Raw genomic sequence first — 20,747 nt, forward strand, 5'->3', positions numbered from 1 at the left:
CATGCACTGCAACTGTTTGTAAAGCTCCACATGAGGCGATATCCCTGTTGACTTCATCCAGCTTCAAGCTGCCTCACAAACTAGCTCTGATCGAAGTTGTGTCACAACTTCTGAGTGACGAAATGAATAGGACGAAAGTGGCGGGTGCGATGCTGGTAGAACCTCATTCAAATCGTCATGATGCTGAACGAGCAAAGCAATGCAGAGCTTGAGAATATCTTGCAGTGCACATGTATTTTTTGTAGACTTGGAAACATTTCTTGGACATATGACTCCACACATTGCGCATTGTTATCACTAAAATGAGGCGGTCGTGCCACGAGCTCAGCTTTACTTCGGAGCAATTCTGCCTCCCACGACCTAGATATCGATCATCAGCCGATTCGAAGCGGATGCATCTATCCTGGACACTACCAAGCGACCATCCAACGCGCACACAAACCCTGGCGATTGACGGACCTCCCGTTGTCCCACTGCACGAAAATGTTGCAGCGCCCTTCCTTATCGAGTGGGTTCCATAATGATTGAGCCCAGTTATTTGTGTGATCATTTGACGTAAAGTATTTTCGAGCCGATTTTTATACGGGAACCTGGGAATAGTGACCCTGAATGTTGTGTTGGTCGACATGCTAAATAGATAGCAAGTGCAGTGACCCAGCACGTTGCAGGGCTACGGGGATTCGCGTACACGTGGCGCGGATCCTTGGGTCCAAATCCTTCCTGATTAGGCTTAGATTGATGCTTAGTACATCCCACGCTATTGTCATGAGTACTCAAATGCTGCGTGCATAATGCTTGCACTGACTCCAAACGGCACATTAGGTTCCATTGTGTTGTTAGAAAAAAATGTGCAAACCCCGCGTCTTGCCTTTCCAGTGTCGCCTTGCAAAGCTGTTGATACGGCGAGTATGGCAGTGGATCCTTCCCCGATTCTTTAGGTGCTCTAGATTGAAATCTATTTGCTTGCAAGCGTTTTTGCCCGGAGAAAAATGTAGCCATTTGCTTGTCGTAGGCATCCGAACGAGGGACTTTTTTCCGGCGGTAAATATCCTATGTTGCACGTTGATAACTATTTAGAGTACTAATCGTCACCGCTTTACGTTTTTCCAATAGGAACACCTCAAAGTCTGCTGGCGTAAACTGAGTCAGCTCAATTTGTCCAGTCGAGTCAAAGTATGCTGCCATTTCGCTCTTTTCGTCTTGCTATCCATTCTGATACCGCTGTGAGGCTGCCACGATAAACCTACTGCGCTCTACCCGAGATGCACGCCTCACGAACAACTCGCGCTGTCACGTTATCATCGCTCACGGCGACACCATCTGCAGATGAGCCAGACACTTCATTCGACCCATCAACTCTATTTACTGGCACATGTTCACACTCAGATACATACCTGCTTATATCCGCTCCTGTAGAGTCCATCACGGACGGCCGGGCAGCACGTTCGAGCGCCGTTGCATCGCGACATAGTTATCATTCATTAGCATCTCATGAGCCGCACATAACATCGACATTTAGCATTACACACCCTGTTACGACTAGAGCCTGCTCTAAGGTACTCTGATCCGACCTCGCCCGTACTTAGAGGATTGGCGTCCGCCCTTGTTGCAGCTACGACGGTCTTGCTGGTCTAGTTGGTCTTGGAGTAGAGCTGGCAAAACCAATGGTTGCAAAACCCAGAAGAGCCAAACCACCTGGTTTTGTGGCCGCACCACCAGGTTTTGTGATTTTTGTGATTTTATGTAAAAACCGTGTGGAGTCCAATGTGAGAATTGTGCCAACAATAGTCTGAGCGTGTACATCTTAACGCACTATCAAGATCGAGAAACTCGGGAGCGTCGTGGTGCTCCGCAGCGTACACTGACTAAGTCAGCTTATGAACTGCGCTTAGATCGTGAAGAGGGCGCTTGAAGGCGCCGAGTGAGTGATGGTCGCTCCTCGGCTACGCCGAGTGGTGACCATTGCGATGAAGGAAGTAGTCGTAACAACAGTAAGTTGCAGGGACTGAAAGTCCAGCAGGGGAGAAAACCGAGTGCTGCTGCTTGCTCTTGACGGCGCAAGTTGTCGAGTGTGTAGCAGCACACGGAAAACCCCCGGTAACATATATATTCGTAGGATTAGCAGTAGGATGGGGCTGGCGGCTCGCCAGCCAATGGTCCGTCGAAGTCCGGCTTCTGGACGCGAGCATCGCGTCCTGGAGGCACCTGAGCCTCAGGTTTGAGCTGGACGCAGTCCTGGCTCTTCCTCCACACTTCACACTCCCACTTGATCTAGTCGAAGCGCAGCTTCAACATGATCACCTTGTAGAGCTCACCACGATGTTCTTGGCATCTTCTAGCTGCGCTGCAGCACGACGCTTCGTCCTTGGTAGCGCTCTTCCTCCTTCTTGTCCTTCGCATGCATGAACGGGTAGTAGTAGCTTGCATTCACGCATGGCGATGATGTTTGGCTCCCACTGAACGAGCTGAGCCTTGCTGACGGTCGATGCGCAGCACCTTCATCCCATCACGGCAATGTTCGAACTTGTCCTTCGGCAATGGCTTCGTCATCGCGTCGGCGATCATGTCGTCGGTGCCAACATGGCGAATCCGTAGCTGCTCGTTCTCCACGAGGTGGCGCACCAAGTGGAACTTGTTCATAATGTGCTTGTTCTTGCTGTGCTTGCCAGGCTTGGCAGTCAGATAGATGCACGACTTGTTATCGCCGATAATCTCCGGAGTCGCGAACTCCCAGCATAGTTCTTCACAGAGTCCACGTAGCCACTGTAGATCTCTAGTGCCTTCATTCATGGCAATATACTCTGCTTCCGTTGTGCTCTGTGCGTTAATCTCTTGCTTTCTTGATCCGTACGAAACCACGTTACCATTGACGAACGTCACGAACCCGCTAACACTCTTTCGGTCATCAGGGTCATTAGCGTAGTCAGCATCGGTGTAACACGTCAGCTTGACGTCGTTCCAAATAACAATGTCCATCACTAAGCCGTGGTCTTGAGTACCACTCAGGTAGCGTAGCACCCTCTTTCCCATAGCGTAGTGTGTGTGGTCGAAGCAGGACAGGTACTTGCTGAGATTACGCACAGCGTGCGCAATGTCCGGCCTTGAGGCTGAGACCAGATATTGTAGTGCACCAACGAGCTCTCGGTACGGGGGCGGGGAGTCATCTTTCGCATCTGTGACCACCTCAGCGCGCAGCGCTTCCGGTGTTGCAACCGCGTTGCACCCCTCCATGTGAAATCGCTTTAGCACCTCCGTAATGTGTTGCCGCTGGCAAAATACCGCATGTCGACGCTCGCTGTCGATCAGTATCTCCACGCCTAGTAGATACTTGACTGGTCCGAGAGATGTGAGTTCATACTCCTCACTGAGTTGCATAGCAACCTTAGCGCAAAGGTCATTAGGGCCGAGGAGCAGTAGGTCGTCGACGTACACCGTGAGCAACATGGTGACTTCTCCTCCCACTTTCCTGGCGTAGAGTCCGTAGTCAGAGTCGAGGCGCTCGAGTCCGATCTTCGTCAGGAACTTGTGCAATGTCTTGTTCCAAACGCGAGGCGCTTGCTTTAGCCCATACAAACTCTTCTGTAGCTTGCATACATAGCGCGTAGAGTCTTCTCCGAAGCCTGGAGGCTGCTCCATGTAGACCTCCTCGTCGAGGTCACCGTACAAGAACGCGGTCTTGACGTCGAACTGCAAGATGGCCCATCCGCGTTGCAGCGCGTATACGATCACGCATCTGATCGTCTCAAATCTGATAACAGGTGCGTATGTTTCACTGTAGTCGATGCCCATGCGTTGTAGAAAGCCTCTGATCACTAGTCGAGCTTTATATCGCTTAATCCGGCCCGTAGAGTCTCTCTTGAGCGCGTACACCCACTTGCACGAAATGACACGCTTGCCCTTGGCCTCCGTGCGTCGCACGAGCACCCAAGTTTCGTGCTGTTGCTGTGAGTCCATCTCAACTTGCATCGCTGCTTTCCACTCCTTCCACTTCTTTGACCTTGCCGCATGCTTGTGACTAATGGGGATCTGCACATCCTCGACGTTCTGCTTCGTCACATTCGTCACTACGTAGTCCTTGAGTCGGGCGGATGGTTGTCGCTTCCGCTTCGGTCGCGACGTAGCTGCACTGTCGTCTGGCGACGACTTCTGCGTCGTGCATGGCTCCCAGCTCTCGTCTTCGTGAGCATCACGTCGACTGTCCTTGGCCTTCGAGGCTCCCACTCGATTTGCACATGCTTTCGCTTTATTCTTGCCTTTTGTGTTCTTCCGCTTGGAACCTCCCACTGAAGCTGCTGGCTTCTTAGCGTCCTCGCTTGGTAGCTGTGGGTCATCACTTCGAGTCGCAGACTCGGCTTCAACTTCAACACCTTGGTCCTGGCTCTTACCAGCAGTAGCCAGCTTCGCCATTTCCGCTGCTCGCTTTTCTGCAAGCTCTGCAGGAAGCTGCAGGTACGTAGACATTGTCGTCCGGATCGGCACGATCGGGATCTCCGCAGGTAAGTCGTAGTCTCCGTAAGCGTAGGTGTTTGCAAGAAGTTGCTCAATATACACAGTGTTTACCGTGTACTTCTCATGTGCCTTCATGTTTCCATCTCTGCACGTCGTCACTGATCCTGTGCGCAGGTTCAGCAGCTTATAGCCCTTGGTCTTCTCGCTGTAGCCAAGTAGTAAGCACATCTGCGTCCTTGGAGTGAGCTTCTCCTTTCTCTGCCGAGAATCATCAGGGATGTGCGCGTGCACCAAGCACCCCCACGTGCGCAGCACGCTGAGGTCTGGCCGCTCTCCGTACAGGGCCTCGTACGGGGACTGCTGGTCCTTCAACACCGGCGTCGGCGTCTTGTTGAGCGTCTCAATTGCATGTAGGAAGGCTTCTCCCCATAATGAAACAGGCATTTGCGTAGCTTGTAACATAGATCTGACCTGCCGCATGACGGTCTGGTTCGTGCGCTCCACGATAGCGTTCTCCTGCGGGCTGTAGGGATTGGATGAACGCGTGTCGATGCCGAGGTCCTTGCAGAAGGTCTCGAGCTGCATGTTGACGAACTCGCCACCACCATCGGAGAACAGCGTCTTGATGGTCGCCTTCGGGAACTGGTTCTGGATCCAGCGAATCTGCTTCTGAATCAGCTCCGTGGCTTCGTCTTTGTAGGCTAATAGATATCCCCACTTGTATCTCGTAGCTTCGTCGATAATCAATAGAAACTGGTTTGATTTCGATATTGTATCCACTCCAACACTGCATAGGTCGACACAAAGCTTGTGCAAGGGCTTTGCAGAGCGAGACGGCTTGCGCTTGTAGCTCATGCGCTTCGTCTTTGACTCTAAGCATGGAATGCATTCATAGAGAGCAAAATTCTTCGACTGCATGTTGATGCCAAAGTTATAGGTTCCTGCCATAGTCTTGATAGTCTCCATGTTTACGTGGCCCATGCGGTTGTGCAACAACGTCATGGGGTTCTCAGCTTCACTGGCCTTGACGCTCATCACGTTCTTGCTCTGACGTGGCGTCCACATGCGGTACATCCCGCGGATGTACTTGAAGCGCAGCTTCAATGTGTCCTTGACCAGCCACGTAGTCTTCTGATCATGCGAGATGCGCACCTTGAAGTTTCCTTTGAATTGCATGTAGGTCTGCGAGATCAGGTTGTAGGCAGCCGACTTGGCGTAGCTCACGTCATCAAGGAGGCGCTCCTCGATCTTGCCCGTGTGCTCGTTCAGCACTTGCATAAGCACTGTGCCCACAGTTGCGCGCTCGGTTGTGCCGTTGCCGAAGACTAGCTCTGCAACTGAGTCTTCGTGTAGCTCCGTAAACAAGGTAAGGTCGCTCGAGACGTTGGTCTGCGCGCCGCTATCCAACACCCACTCCACCATGTCCTGGTCCTTGTCCTTGTCCTTGTAGTTGAAGTTGTCACGCACCGCGAGTACATGCTCTTGTCCTTCAGCTTGAGTCGGTGCAGCCGACTTGGCTGTCTTCACAGTAACCACATCGATCATCCTGCGCGGCGGGTTGCTCGAGTTGTTGTTGTTGTTATTGTTGCCACGCTGGCGGCACTCAGGATCGCCACTCCAATGTCCTTGCTCTCCGCACGTGTTGCACTTCGTCTTCGCCTTTCGCTTGGCGATGTCATCCCTCGCACTGGATGAGCTCTTGCTCTTCTGCCGCTTGTTCCGCCCACGCGGCGATGAGCTGCGGCTGCGACGATTGTTGCGGTTGTTGTTGCCTCGTGCTTGACTGCTGCTCGAGTTTCGACGTCCTCTTCCGTCGTTGTGTCCGTCGCCACGGCCACCAACAAATGCAACATCTCGCTGGACGGCACGTCCACCTCCACCACGTCCTTGCTGTAGCTCAGTCTCTTGGCGTGAGTGGTCAGCGAGTCGAAGGCGCTCGATCGCTTGCTCCCACGTAATGGACTCATCACGTCCAATACGTACTTCATGCTCGTTTACCACCGCTGGGTACACACCCACTGTATTCGACAATAGGATAGAGACGGCTTCCTGCTCAGGCAGCTGCTTGTTCGCGCGGCGAAGTCTCTGTTGGTAGTCGTCGATGTCACGAATGTAATCGTCAAGTCGTTCGTCACGTTGCAGGCGACGATTCAGCATATCTCGCTTGAGAAACACGCTGTTTACTCCAGGATGGTTATCAAAATGATCTTCCAGTGTTCGCCACAGTAGGATAGGATCAGCACGTTGAATAACACTTGTAAATCGCATCTGTAGCTCTTGACTAAGTCCCATCGTAAGTTCACGTTGAGCAACACCCAGTCGTTGCTTGAAACAGCCGCGCTGTCCTTCGTTACGTTGGTCTGCCATCGTTTCGCGCTCCATGATGGGGTCCAAGAGGTGTGCGACGTCGAGAATGGAGCAAATCTCGACGCGCCACGTCTGGTAGTTGGTATCGGTAAGTCTTGCGTTCAACTGCACGTGTCCGCTCTGGTTCATGCACCGCGTGCATCTGTGGTCTCCAACCATGGGTTCGTCCGTAGCGGAGTCGGTCCCGGCCTCGGTCTGGACTGGCTGCGCTGCAGCCTCGGACGTTCTTGGGTTTCTTGGCGGCTCGCTCTGACGCGTGCTGGCGTCGGCGGTAAGTTCCTCTGTGCTTGGGTTTCCTCGGCGGGGCCCGTACGGCGTCGGCACTCGCTGCGGTTGTGCTCGAGCCGCTGAGAATTCTTGAATGAGCTGCCTTTGTGGGCGTCGGGTAGATGCTTCCACTGGAATGTTCTGCACTTGCTGCTGATTGGTCAGTGTAGTCATAACGGTACCAAATTGGGCCAATAAGAGCTCGAGTTGTTGCTCAACTCGGGTTGATGACGCTTGTGACGTCGCATGTGTCTCGTCTGACGTTGTCTCGTCTGCTCTTGCAGGTAACTGCAACTCGTCGGACGCGCGCGAGCTCTGCGTACTCCGGACTGGGCTTCCAGCTCTCCTTCTTGGGCTCATAACCTGAGTGATGGTCGCTCCTCGGCTACGCCGAGTGGTGACCATTGCGATGAAGGAAGTAGTCGTAACAACAGTAAGTTGCAGGGACTGAAAGTCCAGCAGGGGAGAAAACCGAGTGCTGCTGCTTGCTCTTGACGGCGCAAGTTGTCGAGTGTGTAGCAGCACACGGAAAAACCCCGGTAACATATATATTCGTAGGATTAGCAGTAGGATGGGGCTGGCGGCTCGCCAGCCAATGGTCCGTCGAAGTCCGGCTTCTGGACGCGAGCATCGCGTCCTGGAGGCACCTGAGCCTCAGGTTTGAGCTGGACGCAGTCCTGGCTCTTCCTCCACACTTCACACCGAGATCATCGCCTTACGTTGCTTTGGATCTAGCGAGATTGGGCGTCCCACCGCTGGGGCGAAGGTCATCAACTGTGCGTGCTACATGCTTTTCTGAGTGATGACCAGGACAATCCCAGCGAGGCACTGTAATTCGCCGGTCTCACTAGCGCAGGCAGATCTCGAAGGCAGTAGGTCTACTTTGTGCGCCCTATCAATTGGAGTCGACAGATAACTAAGTGTCCGCTATATCTGTTTCAGTATCTCTAACGGTGGATATGTCGTAGCTAATTTGTTACTGGTCAAGCTGGAGCACCTTTGTTGAGTTGGCTCATGGATCACTCGAACAAGACAAGATAATATCACGGGTTACCAAATCTAAAACTATGTTTTTTCTGTCAAGAGCATGCATACACTACACAACGACTGTCACAGCCCAATCGAATGTCAACCGGTTGCTCCAGCTCGAGGCGAGAGATGACTTGACGCAAAATGCTAACATACCTGAGCTGAGAAGTAAGCCGGTTTGTCCTATGACCAATCCGCAAAACTACCAGAAGCAGACGCTAACCCAATATGACGTTACCGCTAAGTTGATCTGTAGCAGCAGACTGGAAATGTGAAGTGAAAATGAAGATATCGTTGGCGTCTCGTGCGTTTAGTGCAGCTACTCCGACAGCAATCTGATATGCACGCTCACGAAAGCAACGTACGTCTAAAACTCGATTTGACAGTAAGCTCCATGTCGAACCCAGAGCATCTGAAAATTAATGCTTGTAATGGTGTTCGTTGCAGATCAACACTAGCTAGATCTCTGTATAAGAGCTATACAGACGGATTCAGAAGTAGGACAAATTCAGAAGTAAGACGTGCATTCAATATTGTATATATATATATATATATATTTGTTGATACTTGGGCTTAGGCCTCCTACCGATTGGGTCGAACAGACTGCGGGCTCGCGAAGTGCCATACTGTCAGAACAATAGAATGATCAGTACCTAGTCGTTGATATAAAACTCTTTAAATAGCAATTACCTGGTTGGGCCGATGGTGATCTGGATGCGTTCGACGCGTTCGATTACTTCGCCAAAGTGGCTTTTTGACCTCGCAACCCTGGGGACTTTTTCATGGGGGAATTGTCGATCATTGTGTGTTGAAAATGGGCGCTGATCTCGTTCTGGCACCGGTTCCGATGACTGTTCTTTTATCTTCTTCACTTGAGCAGCAAACCGTTTCTTCTCAGCTTCAGCAGCTTCTGCGGGATCCGTTGTAGCAATCTCTTGCGCGGACCTGATTTCGCCAACTTCGTCGCTATTTATTGTCATCGGGGGGTCATCGTTTTTCTCCAGTTCACAAAGGACGCTGTTCCAGTGCTTATATGCTCCATCGGGTCCAATCACGCTCTCGTCATCCGGTTGCTCCTTTTCATTTGAGCCAAAGCGATCGTCCCGATCACGCAGCGTTATACGTTCGGTAGGATCAGTCAGCCTTTTTCTTTTTGCAGCCCTCAGGCTATCATTTTCGCAACCATACTCGCGTACTCGCTTCCATAACAACGCCAGTTTTCGAGCCCTTTCAGGGGACATTCGATTGCGTTTGACGATGTGAATAAGCGCCAACTCGCTAAGTACCGCTCGCATGTAGCGGTGTTTACAGCAATGGAGAGAATCGTGAGTGCCAGTGCGGGTAGCTTGCTCTCTGGACTGTCCGTGTGCATAACTTACCAATAAGCTTGAATCGAGCTAAACCTTGAAAAGGAAAGAATCGCTCTGTCTTCGTTCTTGATCCACCTCAGCAAATCTTCGAACAGGTCAGAATCGTCCTTGTCGATATTGAAACGCTTGAAGTAGTATACTCCAATGCGACATAGTGAGCCCATAGTGGTCAGTGGTGTTTTGTCCAAGAGGATTTTGGGGGCCTGTTTGTGCGCGGGATGCAGGAAGAGGGCCAAAAGCATTGAAGGCTGCTCACATTGATGCCACCGCTTCTCCACCTCCCTAATCAGATTGTGTCTACCAAGAGGACGCTTTGAAAAGCCTGCAAAAATGTCGAGGTAGCACACAACGACATCCGCCATTTTTCTCGTCTCTCTGCAGCTTAAGTGACGCATACATACGAGAGCGGTCGCATGACTTCTTCTGCGCCAACTACCGTCTTACCCCGCACAAAGCGCCCAGGCGTACTAAAAAATGTTATGATGTGGTTTAGAGCAGTGTGTAACCTCGATTACAACGTAAAGTAGAATACAAGGACACACCGCGGGAAGGGTTCTATTAAATTAATGAGCTCTAAGCCAATGCTTTTAGAACGACTCTAATGCATGTAGAAATCTACTCTCCACCAATTCTTTTATTGTAGCTGAGACCATCAACGCTCAACTGCTCATTCTAAAAATATCTGAGTAGCTTTGACATATCTTTTGTGTGCGGGGCATTACATGTACATCTTCCCTGATGGGTCCTCAACTGACACAACCAGAATCGATTAATGGACCAGCAGTATGCCAATCCATGCTTCGACCAATTGAGCCGTCAGCACATAATAAAGTGACGTGCATTCATATATATTTGTAGCTATATAATCTCCACCTGACCTGTGCGTTCTTCAAAGCTAAGAAGTTTGTTCGTAGAATAGCCCCTACCGTCTTACCCCGCATATACGGCATATGTGTTCTAAATAAAATACGGGATTCGCTCGACATCTAGCTTAAACCTCAATTTGACCACCTACTTAATTAGAACACATGTGGCTGAAACCTACTTAAAACACAAGGCTGTACCAACCAATGAATATTCTTTGAGAGCTCCCAACCAACCACCCTTTTGAACAAACTTGTCGGTGCTGCTGTACTTGGCTTTAGCTCTCTTATTTTATAATTTACACAGCCATGAGTGCTGAGCGACGTAGCTATAGGTACGTACTGCTGAAAAGGACAACAAGCTGGTGTCCAAATTCTCGTAAACGGTTGAAAATCCTCTGAAAACGCTGTGCTTGGTTTGCTCCGGATCATATTTCGCAGTGAAAGTAGGTGGATACATAATATAATACACGTGATTACATGTAATGCATTTGTGCAAACGATTCTTATAAAAAAACAATAGTAGAATTCATAATATTAACAAGCAAAATCTCCGTATACAACGCAGCCAGAACAGAAAGAAAAGACCCGCTACCAATCACAACATCATGTGAACTGCACGCAGGCGGGTTTGAGCCCTACCCGATCGCGTAGGAGGGTCAAACCTCAACGACCAAGCCAGATTCCAGGACCCACAAACTTGCTTCTTCAAAATCAAACAATTTGTTCGTTGTACAACACATAGGCTTTCTAAACGAATATAACACACCAGCAGTGTTGTATTCATTTACAGCACATATGCCTTATATGCGGGGTAAGACGGTAGGCACTCAAAACGAATAAAGCGCTCACTGGGCGCTATATTTTATTAGTAAGCCTGGGCGCTCTGTGCGGGGTAAGACGGTAAGGGACTTCCAGAATGAACGACATGCAAAGATGCGAAGAGCAGCGGGGAAATCGCCAGTGCCTCGATACTTCAGCTCCAGAAGCTCGAGGGCACTGCGAATGCGCAGCAATGACGCAAAGCACCCGTGCATACTAATTCATCTAGTCTCACAAAGCTGCTTCAAACTGAGACTGTATTCATACGTTGATGCCATATATTCTTGCGCTTCAACCAACCATTTTGCCGATGACGCGTTTAAAGCGTTCATAGCATCCGTCGCTTGCTTCGGGACCTCCGCGAAATTAGACTTGGGTACTGCTTTCACCAATTATTAAGCTCATGTGCGAAACAGATAGCAAACACAACCTCGGGCCAGCGGAGGCTTAAGATTCGCTGGGCACGTCTGCATTTCCCAGCGTTGTCGGTAGCGACAGCGCCTATTTTCCAACCTTCATCTTGAATCTTGGTCATCACGTTCTCCATCTGCTCAGCGATGGCCAAGCCGTCATGGCGAGACCCAGTAGCAAAAAGACTATACGACAGAATGAAGCCGAACAAGGCTAGCTGACAACCTAATAGATGGGCCCGAGCGATGTTTAGCCACACATCAGATAAGAAATTTACACGCCCTCCAGTATTTTCTTGACACTCACGAAGCGAGGAGCTCTCGTCATTCTCACATATTATTGCATAGAGATCCAAGATGGCACCACCCAGGGTCTTTCGCTTTGGGAGTGGATGAATATCAAAATCCACCTTAGAAGCTTGGCGTAATAAACGGCTAACTGACTTGCGCGCGATAAAGCTGTCGGGCAAGTTATTAACTGCTTGAAATTCTAGCAGAAGCCTCTCCAAAAGTTTATTTTCGTCTTCTTTTGAAATGCCAACGTAAAATTCATCAAACAACTTTTGTCGCTTTGCACCGACTCGGCGAATCGGACTGGCGACATCAGAGGGTGCAAATGGGCAGAAGTGGCTAGAGAAGTTGTCGAGGCTGCTGCGCTGGATGAAGCGTTCGGAGTACTGTGTGTCTTGACGTAGACTTTGAAGTACTCGCAGCGCTTTAAATGACTTCTAAAGTTCTCGGCTCGGCATTTGATGTGTTTCGGTGATGGAAGTGCATTCGTTTTGTCAGGAAGCTCCGAATCCTTGTAAGCTTGAATGCAATGGCTACAGATATGATACATCCGAGTAGAGCCACAGCGGATGCACAGATTTGTGAAGTGTTTGCGCTCTTCGCACTCATGATAGCCAATTTTTCTTGCAAGGTTGGTGACAGTGCCAACTTACAGTATATAGACTTAGTAACAGCGACTTCAGACCGCTGCACCGCTGATGCCCTTCAGTCTTCGGCGACGATATATTGGGCGACTTGAGTTGGGGGTTTCTAAACTGAAAATGAAGTGGAGCTTTCGATGCAAAACGTGCCGCGCTTCCTCCAGTCACCAAAGTGCTCAGTACTACAATAATATACGATTTTGCAAGCATGTCGAAGTGCACCTTTTTCACTTTTCAGAAAAGCAAAGACTCGGTCAACTCACAACCCAGCCAAGAACCTGGCCCATCTGGTCGCACTGGTTTTCTCACCAGGTTAAGTCATAGCTCTTGAAAACCAACCCAGAACCAGAAATCAACGACCAACCAACACTGCTTGGAGTGGGGCTTAGCCGTGCTTGTACAGGTAGTAGAAGGAAGGGCGGCTTTGTTGCTCTCTTACTTGACCGATTTTGGAGAATTACACGCAGGTTTAATGGTGACTCCTTAATCGATGAAGTTAATATAGTGACAATATCACCTGGTAGACCAGTTAATATTTTGTCTAAAAAGAAAATATTAGGTAACATTTTACCTAATATTTTCTTTTTAGACAAAATAATATTAATAATATCAATTTAAAATAAGTTAATACGATATTAAATCTTCCAAATATTGCGTAATCGGTATTAATCCACCAATCATACGTCATTAAGGTTCGACAAGCTGAAGTATTGTAAGGGAAATGAAGTCCGGTACAATTGTGAGAGTGACAGCAAGGTTGGTGTGGTGTGTTGGTACTACTGAGCGTACTATCTAGCGTCACAGGCTGCAGAATTAAGAGACGCACGATCTGGACGAGGCTATCGGCAGATAACAAGAACACATATCTTGATTTCGCTCTATCGACTTCAAACAATGGCAACCGTTTGCTGTTTTCCGTCTCGATCGGTTTTGTCTGTGTCACAGTGGAATACTTGAGCAAATACTCGTGGTGCTTCACAGAGGGTAAGGTAGCAATAAACGTACTTAAGAGAGAAATATATCATAAAGTGTCTTCTAGTATCTTGGTGCGGTCCAGTGCACGCGGAGCTTGGCGACGCGCTGACTATGGCCTGACTTAAAAACGCGACGCGTTGACTATGGCCTGACTTAAAAAAACGACTTTGCTTAGGTGATTACCTATTGGCTAAAACTAAACTTGAGGTGTTTAGTGCAAAATTTGTTGATGTTGAGGTTACTCCTGAATAATATCCTTTTTCCTGCAGGTGACCAGTGGCGTGTAATCAGGAGCTAATGGGAACCAAATATCATATGATAACTTGATAGTAATAGTATTCCTTTCGATATTAAATATCAAAAGTAGGTCAGGTTTTAAAAGCTAACATAATATTTTAATTCTAACTCAGAAATTTGAAAAATATCAATGGCTTTGGAGATCCATATGCAGGGATTTGGCTCCAATGTTTTTAATATTAGCAATGTCGTCTTCATCATGACTAAAGTTACCGAATCGAGACCAGCTTATGGGATGGATCTTGCGCAGGTAGTCGTCTATATATTCCTCTTTAGTGGTGCGAGCGTGAAGGGGAACAGGAAATTCTTTTCGAATCTCACTGAGTACTGGCTCGTACCCACGGCGGGAATTACAAGCTTGTAACTTAAAAACAAATGGTTAATGTCAGGGTCAATGATCTTAAAGCGATGGCAGGCATTAAATACGATGTGGAGCGCACCGAACTTTAGATGTATCTGAAAGCCAGGTTGGAAAAGTAACATTTGCGCTTCTAGCTGAAAGCCACGGTCTGTGAACAGCGAAACGTCGGCCAAATTCACCCCTGCTGCAATACATATGGATAAAAACCAGGCGAGATTCCACTTCGTTTCCTTTGTTACAAAGCCTGCTGCAACGAGCACATTTCCTTTGTTTCCATCCTTGCCAATCAAAGTCAGACAAACTCCATTATATGAGGGTGCTTCATGTGAGTTCCATCGATCTCATACACAGGCAGCAAATTGTTTATTCGAGAAATGACAGTACTGATCGCAATAAACCCTCGATAAAATCGATCCTTATTGTCCTTTTGGCAGCAAACTCGCGATCCAGGATTCAAAACTGCAAACCTTTTCAAAAACGCGACTAGGGTGTCATATCCAGCTTGTTTTTCTGCTGGCGATATACGAGCCAATATTTCTGCTGAAATGACACGATAGACGGTAGCCATCTGATCGCTTAAATCGACGTGGTTGATGACTTTCACACACTCGACTACTCGAAGTCGAGAGGTTTCGCGTCCAGGAACAATAGCAGACTGATAACCACTTAGACCTCAAGCTTGACTTACAGACAGAACGGGTACAGCATCACATATATCATGATGCTGTAAATGCATTCCACTAACGAAGCAGGACCCTGATGGAATTGAGCTGAGTTTCGATATTTTTTGTTTTGGTCTCGCCGCAATCCCAATTTTACAAACCATGGGCAATCTTGACCTGTGCATTTCCGAATTTGGAGGATCCAGTGTACGACTCTAGAGAGATCGAGTTCCTGTCGTTAAGCGCAACGTCTTTCATTAAGAGGCCAGCGTCCTCTGCAGATTGAAAATATCATGCAGTGTGATCTCGGTACGACCATGTCGCTCTGGAAGATTAAGCAGACACATGTAGAAACAATGAGTAGGCCTACATGTAACAAGGCACATACCGAGCACATTAGCAATAATGCGATTATTATGATCATATCTTTTCCAGCGAGCTTACCACTAGAATCCAGGGGGGGGGTAGATGGAGGGTAGAACTCGTCTTCTTTGTGCCGTTTCCTTTCATAGCGTATTTTTAAACAGGTCCTAACTGGCTAAAACTAAACTTGAGGTGTTTACTGCAAAATTTGTTGATGTTGAGGTTGCTCTGGAATATCTGAGCACCCGACACAGCGTAGAGTAGCTTCTCCTAAATATTTATCAGGAGCAACCTTATTCCAGTGGGCAAATATTTGGATTGCGGATAGATGAGAGGCAACATTTCCTACGAATGCAAATTGCATAATATTTCCTTTAAAACAGCGACAATCTTGATGATTTCATCTCACTGAGAATATTCTACAGCATTATGACGGCGGCTGTTTTCATTTGTGGCCCGATCGAAGTGACTAGTCGCAGCGACAGATAACCCGACGATCAATGAATGAAACTCTCGTCGCCCGACGGGAAGCATTACAGCGCCAGAATCAAGAGGTAAACCATCAGGTGGAGGCCATCGAACAGCGCAGGCAGCAACTGACATCCGGGAGCGGACCAGCATCTTCGTCATCGATAAGTTCGCTATGTGGGACTCGATCCGCTTCGCCTCTAGCTCGACCACCCATCCGTAAAACTGAGTATGACGAAGATTTAAATCAGCAAAGCGAATCGAAAACAGGTTTGGAGATTGAATTGAGCGCATCAATCGATTCTTTGGGCTCCCAAGACCTGAAAGAGGCGCGCCGTCGACTCGCCAAAAGTGAGAGCAAAGAGAAGGTGCCGACGGGTTCAAGAAAAAATTCAGCGAAGCGATCGCAACAAAAGAAGCGCCCAGATAAGAGTAAAGCTTCCCCCGAAGAAGCATCTCAGAGTAAGAAGAAAAGTGGCAGTGTGGGTGATATCCCGGTCAATGTAGACCCCGTTCGAGAGAATGGCCCAGAAGGTCTAGGCCCTGAAGCAACGGTGCGGTACCAGAAAGCACGTCTGCGTGTATTGCAAGACGAAGCAGACACAGCTATAGCCAGAGCTGAGGAGTTGGTGTGTATCTTGATTCGCTCTAGAACGATCTCGCTCTGTTCTCTAACCTCAAATTTTACATTGATAGCAAACGGCACAGGCTGCGTTAAAAGTCGAGATTGAGAATCTCAAAGCAGAGAATACCGTACTGACCAAGAAGAACCAGCAGACGCAGCAGCTTTTAGAGAAACAACGCGAACTCTGTGTGGCCCAGGCGGAGAAACAACGAATTCTCGAAGGTCAGCTAGCATCGACTCAAGCGCGTGTTGAAGAGACTCAGCGCGCTGAGAAGCTTGCATCGCAGCAATTTCGCTCGAAGGATGTGCGTACAAATCTAAAGCTGAGTTGATCTGTTGTTCATCAAAATGAGTTGACACGTATGGAAAATAGGTCCGTCTTAATCGAGCTCTGGAGGAACTCGAAAAGGTGAAAACGCAACTGCAGGACGAGAAGAAGAACCAAGGCGAGCAAATGGTCACCAAGGCAGACTACGATCAAATTGTACGCGACAACAAAAAGCTCGACAAGCAGAAGGTTAAAGCATGCCTCCCTTTGGTACTCCTGCACACGTCAGACACGGCATAACGTTGGTCTTGTCCATCTAGGGGGAACTTTTAGCCGCCTTCAAGAAGCAGATGAAGCTGATCGATCTGCTCAAGCGCCAGCGAGTTCATATGGAGGTACGGCGGTCAACAAGTCTGTAAAGAATGGATGGCAACTTGACACACTCACACGTCTGGTTGTTTACAGGCAGCAAAGATGCTTTCGTTTACAGAGGCCGAGTTCAGCAAGACGTTGGAGCTTGGCTAACCCCATCCTTCCTGTCAACATATATCGTCTTCTTACTTCATTTGCATCAGCTCCTGCTGCAAGGCGAACTGGGCTTCGACACGCTGGGCTTCGAGCACTCTTGTCAATTCAATCTGCATAGTCACAGAGACAAGGATTGTTAATTAGGTGGATTCCAACGACAGCTCTACCGAGTTGTGGCTACGGTGTACCTTACCTTCTTCTCGTTGAGGTAATGATACGCCTGCCAGTGTGCCTCTTGTAGCGCTTCAACCTGAGAGATACTCAAACTGCCATTGGGCTCAAGCTCACGGTCGCTCGCTGATGAAGCGATGAGGAACTTGTCCACATCAATCTCTAACTCGGCTGCTACGGGGAAAGTGCGATGGAAGCTCCCATTCAGCGCACCGTAGGGAATAGCCGACGTGGTAGACTCATCATCATCATCTTCTGACGTCACCTGGCTCCGTGGAGAATCCATTACTGTCGGCTTCGTCGACTGCTGCGTTCCCCATGGAGAACTGCGCTCTGGAATGAGTGGAGCTGCTTTTGATGGCTTCGAATGTGCCTCCTCTCGTTGGGTAGGCTCGAGTAGGGAAGACTTTTGCGCATTCCTTGTGTTCTTGCTAGTAGGAGACCTGCGTTGAGGCTTTTTGGTGCTTCGCTTGGGTACAGAAAACTTGCGGGCTTTCTTCGAGTCAACACTGTACCAGTCGCCGTCGTCATCGTGAAGGTCATCATCAGAGTTGTTTGGTGCTAACCGGTCCGTACGAGGGAAAACAATGTCCTGTGACGCCTTCAGATTTCCTGATGTGCTGCCAAATGCTACGTCATCATTAGTATTCTCATCATCCAGCCAGCCATCGGTCGTCGCAGACTTTATGGGCGTTCGCTTGGATATTTTCTCTGAAGACTTTGCTTTCTTCTTGGTCTTTTTGTTCTTTTTCTTGCCAGTTTTAGAAGCTGAAGCCATCTGCTTCCGGTTCGATGCGTCCTCAATCTCCTTCACTGCCAGATTCAGCAACTCTTGCTCCATTTGAGCGCTCATTTCAGCGGCCTCTTTCTCAGACTGAGTCCATTTCTCCTGCAAAAGATCTTCCATCTGCGCCGACGCCACCCCTGACATTTGCTTACACAAGTCCAGCGCCGTCTTTTCAGCTTTGTTTCGCAAGGTTATGTCCAGGTTCGGTGCATTCTTGAGCAGAGATTTTACTGCAGCAGAATTCTCGCTGAGAACTGCCAGATGCAGCGCCGTGTTGTCTCCGGCCTTCTCCGTAACATTCACACCAGCTCCGTTGGCAAGCAGAATCTTTACAATTACAGCACTTCGCTCCATCATTTCCTCAATACTAGGAGCGCCAGGACGTGGGTCTTCACCAACACGAGCAGCACACATGAGAGCGTTCAGTCCACTTGCATTGACTACGTCCATTCTTGCACCCAGATCAAGAAGAATCCGCACCGCCGTCACATTCTTGGCCACGCAAGCCATCATCAGTGCTACAATAGAAGTAGCCCACGCACAGAATAATTTATATTAGATCCAGGCTACCCGCAACTTATTCAAGTCGTCGCCAGTGCGCACCTGTGTCGTCATGGGCATTCGGCTGATCAATGATTCTCTGCAACTTCTCTTTTCGTTCAGCAGTTGCAACCAGCTCCTCCATCACACGAGTCTGTAAATCGAGCAATATCAGTCGAGCTAGTACATTGCATGGCCCCAAAGGCGTACGTTTTTAGACATGGCAGTGAGGTGCAGCACCGTCGTCCGGTTGGTGTTCGTAGCGCAGTCAACTGCAGTAGTTCGGTCTGCAACGAACCCTACGAGATCGTCGCGGCCTACAAGTGCATCGTGCAATCCAAAACAAAATCGAAATTGTTAATAACGACTTCAAATACAGCCATGAACATGTATGGACCCCCTACCAGAGGCACAGACGCTCATGAGGACGCTCCAGCCCACGACGTTGGCGCGATCGAAGTCGATCTGTCGCTCGGTAAAGTACTTGACGCATTTCTCATAGTCCGCGAACTCCACGAGGCGGTGAGCGAATGCCTGGGTCTTCTCAGCGGCGTCGGCGGCCGTCTCCATTTGACCAGCTACTACGTCACCAATCAACATGGGTACAGTTCTGGCTCTGAATCGTACTTAAACGGATACACGTTGAGCGGTTTCGGTAGCATGACGTCGGTGCTCGATTTACTCGCCGGAAGGTGCAGCTGGCAACCACTTGGGAGTGCAAAGGAGCAAGTACAGAAGAGGAGCGGGTCGTGGCTGATCAAGTGCAGAGGTAATCGACATTGGTATGTTGCATTTTGGCTACGTCGTCGCGGATTGGCTGCTGAAGTTGAAGTGAGACTGATTGAAGATGGCTACAGTGTTGTTTAGAGTGCTGCTGTCACAATGAACCGCGAGCTCGATGGGCTGCTGGACAAACTGTCAAGTATCAACCAGGAAATGGGTGGAGACGATGGCAAGAGCAAGAAGAAGGACAAGAAAGGCGATCAATTCCACGACCTCAAGACAAAGATCGGAGAGCGACTGCACCATCTCAAGACGGTAGGGAGAGTGCTAGCTAGCACGGACTGTGTTGATGCGAAGATATGCTGATGAAGCAGTATTGGTTGACGTGTGGCAGACCCTGCAAGATAATGACGCAGCGGCTACCAAGAGAGGGAAACATCCCCGCGAAGCTATCCGACGACAGCAGGAGATTCGAGAGGAGATTCGGCTCGTCGGTGTCGACATCAAGGACCTCACAGCCAGCTACGACCTCGAAGTGAAAAAGAAAAAGGTGGCTACTTCTTTACATACTTTGCGATAGTAGCTGCTATCTCCCACACTATGAATTTGTGGTCACAGAGCAAATTTTCACCAGAGGAATTAGCCATGCGGAAGGAGATTGTGACGCAATACTGGGCAGAATACGAGCGCATCAAAGAGCTTGCAGCAGCGAACTACCGCTCCCCAGCAGGTCGACCAGCGTTCGATACTGGCGGCGTTGCAGCGCCTATCGGATCATTTGAGAATGGCGCCTTCACTGCACGGACAAGGCCTGGTGGACCAGTTTTCGGCGGTTTGGGTGGTGCCGGCGGTGCTGGAGGAGGAGGTGACGGCCCAATCGAGCGAGAAGTGGTCACTGATGACCAGCGTGCCATCCTCGCAGACATTCAACGCAATGATCAGCGCTTTGTACGTAGCTCGCTAGTATGTATTAATGCCAGTTGCTTGTATCTAAAGTCTCGCTCTTGGTCTGGCTGCAGGATAATATTATTGAGCAGATTGGAACGGGGGTTCAGGAACTAGGCCAGCAGGCTCGGATGTTGAACGAAGAACTGCAGCAGCAGGCCATCATGATCGATGGTCTGGGAGAGCGAATCGATAACACTCAAGCACACGGTGAGAGGCTCCCATCGCTGTGCATCTAGCGTGTTGTTGTACTGATCACACTTGGCTGCGCATGTAGTGGAAAGCGTCAACAAAAAGATGAAAGAAACCCTCACAAAAGTCGGTCGTGGCCCAGACAAGTGCATGATGGACATGATCTGTCTTATCCTGCTGCTTGGGATCTTGGCTGTGGTCTACAACATGTTCATCAAGAAGGATTCCAGCAGCACAAGTGCGACCTCGTCATCATGAGCTGACAACGCACTCATAGCCAAGCAGCAGCTGCAGTAGCGCAACCAGAAGCACCATTTCTGCCACAGCTCGACG

The 20,747-nt window shown here is 49.2% G+C and overlaps 3 protein-coding genes across 3 annotated transcripts; 2 read left to right on the top strand and 1 right to left on the bottom strand.

Annotated features, from left to right (window-relative positions):
* Positions 1 to 15,626: 15,626 nt before the first annotated feature.
* PITG_10868 (uncharacterized protein) lies at positions 15,627 to 17,053 on the top strand (the record flags this gene model as incomplete). The annotated part of the gene is made up of 5 exons (XM_002901636.1): positions 15,627 to 16,264; positions 16,332 to 16,565; positions 16,634 to 16,777; positions 16,849 to 16,923; positions 16,994 to 17,053. The coding sequence occupies 5 exons, from the start codon at positions 15,668 to 15,670 to the stop codon at positions 17,051 to 17,053; spliced, it is 1,110 nt and encodes a 369-aa protein (XP_002901682.1).
* Positions 17,054 to 18,591: 1,538 nt separating this feature from the next.
* Positions 18,592 to 19,124, bottom strand: PITG_10869 (uncharacterized protein; the record flags this gene model as incomplete). The annotated part of the gene is made up of 3 exons (XM_002901637.1): positions 18,592 to 18,708; positions 18,765 to 18,871; positions 18,959 to 19,124. 3 exons carry the CDS (start codon positions 19,122 to 19,124, stop codon positions 18,592 to 18,594), a joined length of 390 nt encoding a protein of 129 aa, XP_002901683.1.
* Positions 19,125 to 19,279: 155 nt separating this feature from the next.
* PITG_10870 (uncharacterized protein) lies at positions 19,280 to 20,672 on the top strand (the record flags this gene model as incomplete). The annotated part of the gene is made up of 6 exons (XM_002901638.1): positions 19,280 to 19,336; positions 19,412 to 19,592; positions 19,672 to 19,827; positions 19,896 to 20,225; positions 20,297 to 20,432; positions 20,500 to 20,672. 5 exons carry the CDS (start codon positions 19,437 to 19,439, stop codon positions 20,670 to 20,672), a joined length of 951 nt encoding a protein of 316 aa, XP_002901684.1.
* Positions 20,673 to 20,747: the final 75 nt, after the last annotated feature.

The sequence above is a fragment of the Phytophthora infestans genome, genomic scaffold (genome assembly GCF_000142945.1).
Source record: "Phytophthora infestans T30-4 supercont1.20 genomic scaffold, whole genome shotgun sequence".
Taxonomy (NCBI): Eukaryota; Oomycota; class Peronosporomycetes; order Peronosporales; family Peronosporaceae; genus Phytophthora; species Phytophthora infestans.